The 15,185-nt window shown below is 37.6% G+C and overlaps 1 protein-coding gene across 2 annotated transcripts in view; it reads right to left on the minus strand.

Annotated features, from left to right (window-relative positions):
• ARHGAP24 (Rho GTPase activating protein 24) overlaps positions 1 to 15,185 on the minus strand; it is a 516,663-nt gene that overhangs the window by 424,954 nt on the left and 76,524 nt on the right. For both annotated transcript variants that reach the window (XM_044224604.1, XM_044224606.1), the window contains exon 2: positions 8,538 to 8,737. In XM_044224604.1, the coding sequence (XP_044080539.1) occupies positions 8,538 to 8,720 (183 nt within the window). In that variant the 5' untranslated portion in view covers positions 8,721 to 8,737. The remainder of the gene's footprint in view (positions 1 to 8,537; positions 8,738 to 15,185) is intronic.

Consider the following 15,185-nt stretch of genomic DNA (forward strand, 5'->3'; position numbering starts at 1 on the left):
AACGGAAGGTCTCAGGACAAAATCTACAGTCCTTAACACGGCTTGCTTGTCTGTATGTACCTCTCCAAATTGTATCTCTCATGACTTCTTGTCTGCTTTTCTCCCTTGCCCATAATATACTTCCCAACCATCTACCAAAGCGCCATGGCCTTCACCTTTTATTGTGCCATATATACCACCCCAACAGCTTGTAATAAAGCTGTATCATCTTTCAATTCTCAGTTCAACATACATTCTTTTGAAAAACTCTCCCTGAATCTTGAAGTGGTAATAGGTGTCCCTCCTATGGCCTCCAAAGGTAAACAGTTATGATATTGTATAGTGACTGCGGTAATCTGTAATAGCCACTGGAATTTAACCCTGAATTCATGATGCTTCATATTATTACATCACCTGTGGCAGGGACTGCTCTTTTCAATACCCATGTTCTTCTCAGCTCCCACAATAAAGCTGGACTGCAAGATCAGCCCCCTTTGCACCTGGGTTTGGTCATGTGACTCAGTTCTAGCTAATGGAATGTGAACAGAAGTTCCCTACACCTGGTCCATCCCAACCTTCTATGCAATACTCCCTTTTATATCTGCCTTCTATTTGACAGGGAAAGGAATGACCCCATGGGGAATTTAGAAGCCAGAAATTAAAATTATAAAATCTCTGGTAGCCTATGTTTCTAAACTCTCGTTTGGAGCAGACCAAGAAGATCTCCTCCTCACTTACCTGGAATCTCAGGACTTTCTACCTGAGAAAGAAGCTGCTTCTTTTTAAAATTATTTTTTTGGGGGAGGAGAAGAAATATATTGGTTATAGAATTGGTTATATTACCTTTGTATTTCCTGGAAACTAGCATAACTACAGGCACATTAGAAATGTATATGATGATTTTTTTAAAAAATCAAGTAAATGAACAAGTAGAATAAGTATCTTAAATAAGTTCTTTTTGTCATGCTAATATAAAAAGCTAACATGTATTTTATGCTTACTATGTGCCACCGCTTTCTAAAATCATTTACATAAATCAGTTAATTCAATCCTCTTAACAATATTATGACATGGGTACTATTATCATCTCATTGCACAGATTAGTAAATTGAAGCTTAAACCAGATTACTCACTACTCAATGTATCATAATTAGTATCTGGCTGAGTCAAGATTCAATTCCAAAAAACCTGACTCAAAGTCTATATTTTTAACCACTCTGAAATGGCTGCATAGAAGTAAGCAATTAAAAAAAAAACTTCAATGAAAAACAGAATAAAATACTATTTTGTATTAATAACATCATCTCTTGATATAATCATTTCTAGGAATGAGCTAAGATTTCCCATAAAATTTATGGTGACACACAACACCATCTTATAGATCTTTTTAAATACCAAGAGATTCAGTTGCTACATAGAAGGTCAGTTTGTGATTTTAAGGAGGAAATCCAAGTTTCAAGGTTCCTAATATTACCTTAAACACTTAATTAGGGTTTTGTCTTCTTCTTGCTCATATATTTTATTTATTTATTTATTTATTTATTTTTATTGTGTTATGTTAGTCGCCATACAGTGCATTATTAGTTTTTGATGTAGTGTTCCATGATTCACTGTTTGCATATAACACCCAGGGCTCCATGCAATCCATGCCCTGCTTAATACCCATTACTGGGCTAACCCATCTCCCCACCCCTCCCTTCTAAAACTCTCTGTTTCCCAGAGTCCATAGTTTCTCATGGTTCTTCTCCCACTCTAATTTCACCCCCTCTATTTTTCCCTTCTCCTAATGTCCTCCATGCTATTTCTTATGCTGCACAAATAAGTGAAATCATATGATAATTGACTTTCTCTGTTTGACTTATTTCACTTAGCATAATCTCCTCCACTCCCAAACAAGTGCCTTAGAGATTTCTTGATTTCATTAACTCACAAGTTTCATTAAATATGTAAAATCAGAGCTTACTCTTAAATCAGTAATCAATTCTTGTACCATTAGAGGTCAACCCTCAGACTATAATTCACTCAAAATCACTTTATTCTCTATAAGTTAAGAAAATTCAGTGTTTATATAATATCATCTTCATCATGTCCAGAAAAGAACCCTCTCCACACAATCAGATCAATGTCTGTTCTAGACAATCTAGACTACATTAATTGGGTTGGTGTTTGTTTGGATCTTAGTCATTTCATCAGGAGTCTCAGGCTGGCTTCTAAAAATTACTGCTTGGGATGCCTGGTGGCTCAGTTGATTGTCTACCTTTGGCTCAGGTCATGATCTCAGGGTCCTAGGACTGAGCCCCATGTTGGACTTCCTGCTCAGTGGGAGTTTGTTTCTCCCTCTACCCCCTGCTCATGTTCTCTCTCTCTCAAATAAATAAAGACTTTAAAAAAAAAAAAGCAGCTGTGCCATTAAAAAATAAAATAAAAATATAAGTAAAATTAAAAAAAATAAAAATCACTGCTTAACAAATTCTAATACCCCGGGTATGTCAAAAACACTCACAAGTATCACCAAACTAGAACCTTAGCTATTATTCAGGTAATGATATACTTTATGATGGAAGTAAAACAGATGGTTTCAAAAAAGCACTAGAATTCATCACTGGATTCATTTTCAAAATCTACACAACTGCCTTATATTTAGAATAAATACAATGATGATACTTTATCTCTGACTCAGCTGCTGCCCTCATGCTACAATATCTGTAATTAAGGTCACAGTCTTTTGTCATTATTATTAGTGAAAGATGGTCAAACAGATACTGTTGCCAAACTTGGTGTAAATCTGTTTTTAAACAGTTTTAAATAGTTATTCAAAGGAGTTAGGGGTGTTCAGGGTTGATGGAAGAAATTTTCTTTTTCTCAGATTCTCCACAGTATAGTTTAAACATTTTTTCATATACAAGTGGGAATTAATTTTAAAGATAAAAGAAGAAAAAATATAACCTAAAAACTGGAAAACTATAGTACTTATAAAAAGTTTATAATAACTATGGGTGTATTAATTCATTTTTTAAAATTGGCTACACACAATATTTTTCTGTGTTTTATTGTTGTTGTTATTTGAAAACAACCAAAATCAACTTTATTTTTTAGGAATACCATTTTTTTCAAGTAATCTCTACTCAATGTGGGACCCAATGTGTGACCTCAGGACCAACTGAGACAGCTAGGTACATCTTAACTTTATTTTTAAAATCTGTTCTGAGTAAAATCAGTATCTGTATGAGTGTAATACTGTAGAAAATGATTTGAAGAGAAAGCTTTGCCCTAAATGAACTAACATTTCTCCCATTTTAAAAATTATAGGATACAAAGAACTTTAGTTTGATTTATTTTAAACATGGAATAGTTCTATTTTGAGGTATACCTCTAATGTATTGCTTGAGGATCCTGATCAGGGGGTGGGAAGTCTTGTTTACAAATCAGGCACTGTCTCCAGAGAGGAGAATTTATAGGTATTTTGCCTTTTGCTCAAAAAGAAAATACAAGAAAAGTTACAGTGAGACTTTCTATGTTTTCAAACTTGTGCAGGTTGTAGAATATTTAGAAGGCAAGGTGCAATTTGAATAAAAATGTAAGATACCAATAGTGGTTCAAATAATTAAGTATATAATGCACTAAATCAGATATATTAAGTCCTAATAGAGATGAAAGGTGAAGGTGTAGATAAAAGAAAAACCCAATTGAAAAAACTATATTCATTAACAGAGGTTTGCAACAAATTAAATATGGACTGAAGTGTCCCCCTCAAATTCACATATTGAAGTCCTACCCCTTACCTCCATGTAATTATATTTGGAGATAATTAAAGTTAAATGAGGTTGTAAGGAAAGGGCCAGGATCCAATATGTCTCTTGTCCTTAGAAGAGGAGAAGAGATAGCAGAGCTCTCTTACACTCCTGTACACAAGGTAATGTCCTATGAGAGGGCATACAGGGAAAGCAGCTGTCTAAAAGCCAGGAAGAGAGGCTCCACCAAAGACCAAACTTGGTCTTGGTCTTCCAGCCTCCAGAACTATGAGAAAATAAGTTTCTGTTCTTGAAGCCACCTTTTTGTTATGGCCATCTGCACAAACTAATACATTTTTTAAACATGGCTGCCATTATTCTTTTCTAACAAGTTAATGGAGTTTTGCGACTTGAGTAGCATAGGTGTCCTGGAAATAGCTTCCCATCACATACCAAAGAATAGTTGTCTTTGTACAACACATGCACCCCTTGTTGTTGTGGCCCCACCTATCACTCAAACCCCATTTCTTGTCATTTCTCCACTCACAAAATGAAGCTATCTATTGAGGTGTATTTTACAACTCTATGTCTTTCCTCTGCTCTGAATTCTTTTCTCATTTTATCTACCTGGAGCACTCCCCCAACCTTCAGCACTCCAGGTAACATTCACCTCTTGCTTTGTGTCTCCTTCCTCAACCCCCCTTCACAGAATCCTCACTCACTGTTTGACATTAATTGTATCTGTGTTTTTAGAGCATCCAGTGCTTACATGATTATCTGTCCCCATCACAATTTTGCTTACCTGTGTCCCCCAACAGATGTGTACTTTTTAAAAACAAGGATAATATGGAGTTTGACTCTATTGAGTTGAGGGGAAGCTCTGTAAAAGTTTCACTAAGATAAATTGAAACCCTTTTTCTAGGGGAGGAGAAACACACATTTCAAGGGTGTTAATACTCTCCTTTTATAAATGCCTTCCAAGAGAGAGAAAAACAAATCCAGATTATGTTTATTGAAAACTTTTAGCTGGTTAGTAATACTTAAAAGGTGAATTTTTTCATTAGTGAAGTTCCTTCCAGTAATAATGAAATAAACCTCATCAAAATATATGCAAGCCAAGGGCATTCTTATGCTTGAAACCACCAATATTGAAAATAAACAAGCAAGAAGGAGTTCTGATGGAAAGAAAATCTAAAGAAAAGCTAAGAATTTGTGAGTAGGCAAAAAGTGAAACTGAGGGAAGACTGGATCAAGAACAAGGAAATCTGGCTTTTAGTTCCTACCTGCCAGTCATTAACAATATCCCATGGCCAATACACACACATACACACTCCTGCACATACACACACACACACACACACACACACACACACAATCCATCTGTAAAAGGAAGGGATTTATAACAACTAAATTCTTTCCAGTTTTAACATTTTTCAAGATGTTCAATTGCTCTTCACTGAGGTGATTCTTTAAAAGAGATTTACTTGGGGCGCCTGGGTGGCTCAGTTCGGTAAAGCCTCTGCCTTCGGCTCAGGTCATGATCCCAGGGTCCTGGGATCAAGCCCAGCATGGAGCTTTCTGCTCAGTGGGGAGCCTGCTTCCTCCTCTCTCTCTCTCTGCCTGCCTCTCTGCCTATTTGTGATCTGTCAAATAAATAAATAAAATGTAAAAAATAAATAAATAAAAGCGATTTACTTAATGTGATTTAAACTTTGTTATCATGAATTCATTATAATTTGATATATTAAGTTATGTTGAGGTTATATGAGGTTGAGAATAGTCAATACTACTCACAGCACCTGGTAATAACTCTGCCCTTCATGGCCACAGATACTCTTCATTGATTTAGTCACTAACGCATTCAAAAATACGCTTCAGAACTTACAATGTGCCAGGCATCTACCTTCACTTTAAAAAATTACTTTTTTTCTTTTCTTTCTTTCTTTTTTTTTAAATGTAGGCTCACACAACACAGGACTTGAACTCATGATCCTGAGATCAAGGCCTGAGCTGAGATCAAAAGCTGGATTCTCACCTGACTAAACTACCCAGACATCCTAGAAACTACTTTTAAGTAAGGAATTGGCCATTCACAGGCAAATTTATGGTCCTTAAAAATACTAAGTGCCCTCTACTACAGAAATTGTCAGTTTTTATCTGATTCTTTGTGCATGTATTTGAACACTAGTGTAAACGATTAAAAGACATAGTGTCAAAATTCCTAGTGCTTGAACTGCTATGAAAGACGATAAACAAAAATAATAATTCAAATTTATTCACCCCCATTTGGCGGGGGCAGAGTGCAAGGGAGAGAGAGAATCTTAAGCAGATTTCATACCCAGCACAGAGCCTGACACAGGGTTCTATCTCACAAGGCTGAGATCATGACCTGAGCATAAATCAAGAGCCTGACACTTAACCAACTGAGCCACGCAGGCGCCCCTACCCTAAATTTTGACTTAATATAATTTTATTAACAAATGATATTTGGGAAGAAAAATTAAGAAGCTTTTTTTGGGGAAATAGCCTATCTCTGGTTTGTATAAAAATGAGTACTTTCTCATCAATTTAAACTCTATTTTGTTAATTTTAGTTAGTACAAGTTTGAAACAATGGTAACATAATGATATCAAACTTATCTTAGAAATATTACCAACTAAAGTGATTTTTATTTTGAGGCAATTTTCATTTGAATTAACCAGAATTTTTGCATTTCCTTATTTACATTTCCATATTGTTAGCAAAATAATTACATTGCCCTGAAGACCATCTTTAACTCTGTAGGCCTTCTGAGAAACTACACAGAAGAATTAAAATAACATAGCCAAGGTTGATAAAATCCTCTTTGAGCAGCTTAGGTCAGAGTTCCTCAAACTGGGGTTCCTATGCATATTCTCTGACATCTGCAGATCTCCGATTTTAGAAACATTGAGCTTGGGCCTAATCCAAGCTATCCCACAATCATTACTAGAAGATACACTAAACTCAACAAAGAGTCAGAGCATTTATTTGATCTTCTTTCCTATCTTCACTCACTCAGCTCCTGAATCCCCTGCTCTCCTTATCCCCCATTTAGGTCCTTGATCCTACCTAATTAATCATTGAAATGGTACCCATTGTGGCCAGACTGTATCAGAATAAGACTCCCTGGGATAAAACATTGGATCTTACTCATAATTCCATTTTATTCCATGTGTTTCTCCATATCAAAGTCCCTGTGTTGGATCCTCCACATTCTGTTTTCTCACATCAACCTGATCCCTTTCTGAGTTTAATAAACACAATTTTATATTCAAGATGATACCATAATGTAATTTATAGTATTAAAAAAATCTATAGTATAAAAAAAGGTACAATGAGAAAAGAACACTAGAGTGTTAGGATAAAAGAAAAAAGACTCTACAGCTTTGTTTCTAATGCCCATACAATCTTGGTCACATTGCTTCGTATCACTAAGCCACAATTTCTTCATCTGTAATGGTTAATCCCCACATTCCCCACTGGTTTGCTACAAGGAATGCAAGATCTGGTATGGAAATGCACCATAACTGTCATGATATTTTTATTAATTCTTCTTATGGGATATTCTTATTTATTTATTTATGAGGTCTTTGGCTAAGGATTTGGACTTACCTGGAGGCAAATCATGGCACCACTGTGTAATTTGGAGTAATGCATATTATTCTTAAACCTTGGTTTCTTCATGCATAAATGGGGATAATACTATCTCATAGGATTATTTTAAGCAGTTCGTAATATAATGTATATAAGTTCATAATCTAATGCCTGGCCCTGGTAAATAAATGCTTAAAAATATTTCAAAAAAATTCAAAAATATTTATAGAATGTGCATCTGTTGCTATTTTATAATTCAGCTGGACAAATGAGAACTTTGTGAAATTATAATGTCTGAAAATATAAAATACTAAAGCAGAGCCCTGATCCAAATTCCTAATTAAGTTCTTGAACTTTAAAACAAGGGAAATAGTCTCAAAAACATACTGTTGGGGATGTCTATATCATTTGATCTATAATGTTTCTTCTTTCATTTATATATCCTATAGCTCTAGATGAAGGGAAAACACACTGGGGATACCTCGGGGAGGCACCTCCCTCCACCAACTGATGATCCCAGCCAGGAAAGACAGTTGTAGCTACAGAAAGAGCTAGAGGTTTTTTGTTTTTGTTTTTGTTTTTGTTTTCCTCTTTCTCATTGCAGCCTAGAGATTTGTGGCTGAGAAAATGTTAAGTGAATAAGCAAATACAAGACTGCTAAGGAACCACAAAGGACACAACAACGATCCCCAGAAGAGTGTATTATGTATGCTGATTGGATATATCAATGTTGTTCCGTTTAGCACCATATCTATATTTTATGTGAGTTAAGGCGGAAAGAAGCCCCCCGGGAACTGATGCTGAAGGTATCTCAAAAATTACTGAAAGTTGTGTTTCTAGTTTTCCTTCAAATCTATGCTGGTAACTGACTTCTGAGAAAAGGAAAGATGTTTTGGCTACAATATATAGCTTCTAGCAGATGTCCATTAAAATTTTTCATAAACTAAGTGTGCCTGAGGGACTCAGACGTCCTGTTCCCAGCTTAGTAAAAGTCAAAATTAATATTAGACAAGTATGCTTTGCCTCTTGGCCTCAATTAGCAAATCCATCATCTTGAACCAAAGTAAACAATGAGAAAAAGTGTGAAAGATGCCAATGAACTGAAGGAGACCAGGGAAATTAGGTTGACCTCAGACTCCATCAATTTCTAGCAAACCCCTCTACCTCTTTGCTTGCTTATGACCACAGGGCTTTTTATTTTCTCTTACTTACCAAGGGCTTTGTTTCATCTTCATCTTTGAAATAATAGAGCTGGTCTCCCTTGAGCACAAACCAGCGGGTATGCCAAGTCTTGACAAAGCCTCCTTGCTTCCTCAGCCACCCACACTTCATGGCGTTGTTTCGCCCTTGGCCTTGCTGGGGGTTCTCGGTGGAGTCATTGTTCTCCTCCATCATCAAGCTGGTGAACTTTCCTATTTAGCAAGTAAGAAGAAAAAAAAAGAAAGAATAAGGTTCTCTGACATATTCAATTCCTGCCTAAATCACTTCTGTCCCTTAAAGAAAGCAGGAAGAGGGGAAAACATGTATCAACATACTTGCCAAATTTCTAGAAGCAAACCAGACCTGACAACAATACTTACGGAAGGTTTGTTGTATCTTCCTTTAACAAGCCAGTCACCTGGGTGATAATATCCCTTTCTTCCTAAGTAGAACTAAAGAACGGGAAAGTACTAAAGGTAATGTGTTAAGAAGCAATTTTTTAGAAATAAACTCACACCACCAACAAAAACATAATTTTGCCATAATGGGCCTCTGTGTCTGGCATGCACTGACTGGGTCCTGCATGTGCAGGCCTGTGATTATCTGAGCAAACACTAGCCTGACACATGTTAAAGTTTAAAGGGACTATTTTTAAAACCTCAATGGAAGACATTTGTTCTACATATGTGAAAAGTCTCAAAATGTATCTGGTCCCCATTCGCCCACAGTATCCCCATGAGAATTTCTTTGGCTGGTCAGGAATTAGTGCAGCTGAAAAAGTCTAGAAAAAAAAAAGAAGAAGAAGAAGAAGAAAGAAACAAAAACAAAAACAAAAACCTGTTTCGGCAGTTGAGTTTCCTTCAGCTCCAGGAGTGAGTGGTGCACTCCAGCTGCACAAGGAAGAACATTCCAAGGTTATGTGTGAAGGAGTGTAAGGTCACACACACTATACATAGCAAGGAAATGAGTTTATCATGGAGAGACCATTAATCGACAGGTGAGAGGTAAAACTGCCACAGGAACAACACAGGAGGGGGCTTTCCTAGAGAGCTGGACACCAGCGGTTAAAATAAAAGATGTTTTCCTGTCCCAAAGGCTTCCTGCAAATGCTTGCTAATGTTTGTTTCTAAGCATGTTTTTGGGAAGTGAAAAGTTCAGTTTTTACCCTGTGTCTTTGAGGAGGATATAAGAATACAGAGTAATTCATAAAACAGAGAATATTCCTGTTCGGCATAGTCACACACAGAGCTCTTTTTTTTTTCTTGATTTCAGGAAACAAACTGTCCTTCTGTCTAGTCTTTATTTTTTTTTTTAAGATTTTATTTATTTATTTGACAGAGAGAAATCACAAGTAGACGGAGAGGCAGGCAGAGGGAGAGGAGGAAGCAGGCTCCCCGCTGAGCAGAGAGCCCGATGTGGGACTCGATCCCAGGACCCTGAGATCATGACCTGAGCCGAAGGCAGCGGCTTAACCCACTGAGCCACCCAGGCGCCCTCTAGTCTTTATTTTCACCACTAAGTTTTCACTTGATTTGTATATACACAATCCTACTTATAAATTCCACGCGATTTCCACTGTCAACCTTCGGTCTTTTACGTTACTTCCTTAAAAGTGCAGGGTCAGACCCTCCACAGTTGGCCTCTATTTTCTTTGAATTTCATCCTGCCATTTCATTTGCAGGGTTGAAGCAGCACTCTGGTTCTAATTCTTCTTATTTGGATCATTTCCACCATCTCAGTGGTGTTGCGTCTTCTTATGAGCATGCCTCACAATCTATCTCCATCCCTGTTTTCAAGCTTCAAGTGGGTTGATTGACTACCATCCATCCCATTCAGTATCCACTTTTCCCTTTCTTGTACTGAAATATTCTCCTAATGAACAGGCCCTTACCTCTATAAAACATCTCAAAACTTCCTTTGCTGTACAGGGCATTCCCAGGAGAGAAGCCACGGAGCACAGGAAACATTCTCCCCATCGTGTGTGTGCACGCATGTGTGCAGACTGGTTCATGCCTGATGCTTCCAGTTTGGTATGCCCTTAGGGCAGGAATTTTCAACTTTCTTCTTTCATAGTACCTCACCGGATATAAAGAGCCAAGTAGACCTCATTCTAAATGAACAATAAATGCTTTAACGTAATTTAGATAATAACTATGCTTATTTAGAACACTCTAAATCATCTTTTTTTGGCTTCCTGGTATTTAAATTACTCAAATGTATACAACTGGCTATTTCATCATTACCTATGTATTCTTTGACCAAATATCCTAACCTATAAAACTGATTAAGACAAACATTCCAACATATGCACACACAGGTAGACATACACAAAAATCTCTAATGCATTGTACAATAAATTCCTTCTTTGGACTCTTCTTTTTTCCCCCCCTTCCCTCTCATAATCATGTTTTATATTAAATTGGAAAAATTCCCTCTAAAATGCTCCAAGGAAATGGGAAACCCACCATCAATAATATAAAAAAATACAAGTGTCTCGTTTTGCCTTTGTCTACTATTAATACCTTAGTAAAAAATGTGTGCACATTAGAACATGATGCATGATTTTCCTTGCCTACATCTTCTATAAGTACAGTGAAATCAACAATAAGTATAAGTAAAGTGAAATCTATAAGCAAATTCTGTAAGTAAAGTGAAATCAACCACTGAACTCTTGGCTTTAATGCCTATATTTTCATGACCCTAGGACACATTATAAACTATTTTAATAGCACTAATTGTAACTACTCATTAAAACAGGAATGAAAACAGATTATATCATATCCCTAAAAGAAAATAATATCACAACCACTACCTGGATGAGTATAATTAAGTTTTAGTAAAGTAACTGTGATTTTTACAGAGGAGTTTCTTTTTCTAAGATTTTATTTGGTTATTTGAAACACAGCAAGAGAGAGAGAGCATGAAAGGGGAGGGAGGGGCAGAGAGAGATGGAGAAGTAGACTCCAGGCTTGATTCCAGGACCCCTTCTGGGACCCCAGGATCATGACCTGAACTAAAGGCAGCCCCTTAACAGACTGAGCCACCCATGTGCCCCAAGAAGTTTTAGTATTTCTACTGAAATTAGATGGTTCATATTCTACCCTTCATCTTTACAACGAGGATGCTGGGTTGGATCATTTCTAACTATGGTCCCTGAAAATTTCAGCATCTGAAATCAGCCACTTCTGTAATTCCATAAGGATAAAGACACCAGATGTTATCAACACCTAGGACAGTGTCAGACATATGGTGACACTCAATCAATGTTTGATGAATTCATAAATTTTGTAATGGTGGTGCTAGATATCTTAAAGTAAACATGATCGCCCTCTGAAACCAGATCCTGCCCTGAGCCTGATCTTAGTAAGTGGTACCATGACACAGCCAATTAAGGGGGAGAAAAAAGAAAGAAAAGGGGGAAAAAAAAGAAAAGTGATTATTTTTGATTCCTGACTCTTCTTCTTCCTGAATATCAGAAGATTATATACATCCCCAAAATATTTCAGAGCCATCCTATTGGCTCCCTCTCCAATGCCACCCTGTGACCCAAGCCAACAATGTCTTCGACTAGAGGATTCTAACAGCCCTCTGACTGGTCTCATTGCTTCCATTTTTAACCACAAACACAAACACAAACATACGCTCACATAACTTCATTCTGCATAAAACAGCCAAAGCGAGCTTTTAAAAATTTAAATCAGGTGGGGCGCCTGGGTGGCTCAGTGGGTTAAGGCCTCTGCCTTCGGCTCGGGTCATGATCTCGGGATTCTGGGATAGAGCTCCGCATTGGGCCCTCTGCTCAGCGGAGAGCCTGCTTTCCTTCCTCTCTCTCTCTGCCTGCCTCTCTGCCTACTTGTGATCTCTGTCAAATTAATAAATAAAATATTTTTTAAAAAATTTAAATCAGGTAATGATTTTCTACATTTAAAATTTTAGGGGTGCCTAGGTGGCTCAGTGGGTTAAAGCCTCTGCCTTTGGCTCAGGTCATGATCCCAGAGTCCTGGGATCCAGCCCCGCATTGGTGGGGGGGGGGGTCTCTGCTCTGCAGGGAGCCTGCTTCCCCTTCCACTCTCTCTGCCTGCCTCTCTGCCTACTTGTGATCTCTGTCTGTTAAATAAATAAATAAAAATCTTTAAAAAAATTTTTAATTGGCTCCCACTGTACTTATTTAAAAAAAAACCTGGGCCTTAACCATGACCTGTAAGGCTCTGAGTCATTTGGCACCTGTTTACTGATTCTTCTAACCTCATGCCACCTTCTCGTCATTTCCCCCAGTCCAACAATGCACATACACACACACACACACACACACACACACACAGACCCTGAAACACGTGACCACATCAGCTTCCTTTCAGTTCTGGGAATACCCAAGCCCTGTTATGCCTTGACTCTTGATACTTGCTGATCTCTGCCTTGGCTACTCCTCCTCACACTCTTTACGTGCCCGACCCCTTCTCCTTCTTTGAGCCTCAGCCTCTCATCTACTCGTTCCAAGAAACACTTACGAATCACCCAGTGAATCAGTTCCCCTGTTGCTGTTCTCCATCACCGAACTCTGACCTCTGTCTTCCTGAAACTTAACTAAATTGTTATTTCTTTAGCTGTTCACTGTCAATTATCCTTCCAGGAGACCATAAACTTCACAAGGTCAAGGACTTGCTTTTCCTCCCTGCAGTATACCCTGTGCTTATTTGGTATTCAGGAAACAATTGTTGAAACAATGAATAAACTATGTGACAGCCACAGTAGAATTCCTATAACTAATATTTTGGACTTTCTAAATTGCATTTAATGTCTTAAAGAAGATTGTGTACTTTAAAAACCTGATTATTTTTTTCTTTAACAGAGAAGACTTCAATTAGCATGAACATTGTTCTTAAACACAATTGTCAAAATCATCAAACTTAAAGGAACCTGAAAATGCCTTTCACAAAGAAATAACAACATTCAAAATGTACACTTTTTAGCTGTGGCAGGAAATACATGTAATCAATTGTGATTTAGCATGAAGAAAAATACAGTTTACTCAAATTCTCAGAGAATTATTGAACTGAATTTCCACTGGGAAAGTACTTTCCCTGAGGTCAGGACATGGGAGCTGGGTAGTACAGGAGATTACAAAATAGAACTATCAACTTAAGTGTTTAGAAAATCCATGTAACAATGACAATAGAACGATAACATAAATTAACGGTTACTCTAAACTAAAACAAAAACAGAACTGAGAAGTTAACTGGTGTCTTCACATCAATCTTCGGAAAAAGCCTCAGTGATGACCAGTGATGAGGACTGTACCATGCTGAGGCTTAGAAAGTTCCCATCATTTGATGGGCTGATAGCTTTGAATTATTTTCCAGCTGTGGAAACTGGTTTGTGTACTCTTTTAGCAATCAGATGGGCTGGGAACACAACAGTATTACATGGTGCAATCAGAGATGAAATTCATACTCCTAGCAGAATTTTCTAAAAGTCAAACAGTCACACTCATAAGTATTTAAATATGTGACTTAATTTCAACAGAGATAAACAAACAAGCACAGAAACAAAAACGGGTATAGAATGCTGTATGCCAAAGAGTTGTAATAGGTGTGAATTTACCTACATGACTACACACGTTAGGCAAACACAAGAGATTGACAAAGGAGGGAGGTGGGGAGAAGAAAGGAGAGACAACAGCTTGGATAGCCCGACAATTCCACCGCGCGGCCTCTGGGACATTCAGTGAACGCATGCTCCCAGGATAAGTGGGAGGTGTCCTCTCGCAGCCACGTTCCCTCGGGATCGGAGTCTCTTACTGTGCAAATATGACCCCACAGTTTCAGAGCACACGTGATTTCCCCCTACACAGTCCTTCAACACAGATAGCTATTCCGGTTGTTCCACCAAAGAACAGTGATTTGTCCTATTGCTAGGGGAGAAAACAAAAATAAACCTGGCAGATTTGGTAAAATGCTGCAATTTGAGAGAGATTTCTGTGACTTTTGAGAGTAATTTTGTTCACATCAAATTGTCACCTTAGGGGTTGACATGAGAACCTGATTCCTTTACAAAATGAATGTACTTGCACTGTATACCGTATGTAACTACAGATAGTCAATATTTATCAAATTCTAACCTTTCTTTCTATTTTTTTTTAAAGCTGTTTTGTAGCTGTTACTAACATGATGGTTTGTCAAGCAGTAGTATACTTTCTTCGGCTGTATGTCTAAATGTTGACATATAGCCTTTCTATAGGTCATGGCTCACACAACAAAAATATACACACAGAACGAAATACTATATGTGCATATATGAGTGCATGTATATGATGTGTGTGTGTGTGTTTATGGTGGGTGTGGGCATTTATGCATTACAGTGTACTCTCCCTAGGGAATAAAATCCTGAAAGGCAAAACGTTTATTATTATTTTTTCTTTCATTTTTAAAATGTTAATTCCAGGGTGCCTGGGTGGCTCAGTCTGTTAAGCATCGGCCTTTGGCTTAGGTTATGATCCCAGGGTCCTGGCATAGAGTCCCACGTCCGGCTCTGGGAGTCCGCTTCTCCCTCTCTTCCCCACTCCTGCTCTCTTGATATCATCTTGCTATCTCTGTTGCTCTGTTTATCTCTCAAATAAGTAAATAAAATCTTTTAAAAAAATAAAATAAAATATTAAGTTCC

Source organism: Neovison vison, chromosome 11 (assembly GCF_020171115.1).
Source record: "Neovison vison isolate M4711 chromosome 11, ASM_NN_V1, whole genome shotgun sequence".
In the NCBI taxonomy this organism is placed as follows: domain Eukaryota; kingdom Metazoa; phylum Chordata; class Mammalia; order Carnivora; family Mustelidae; genus Neogale; species Neogale vison.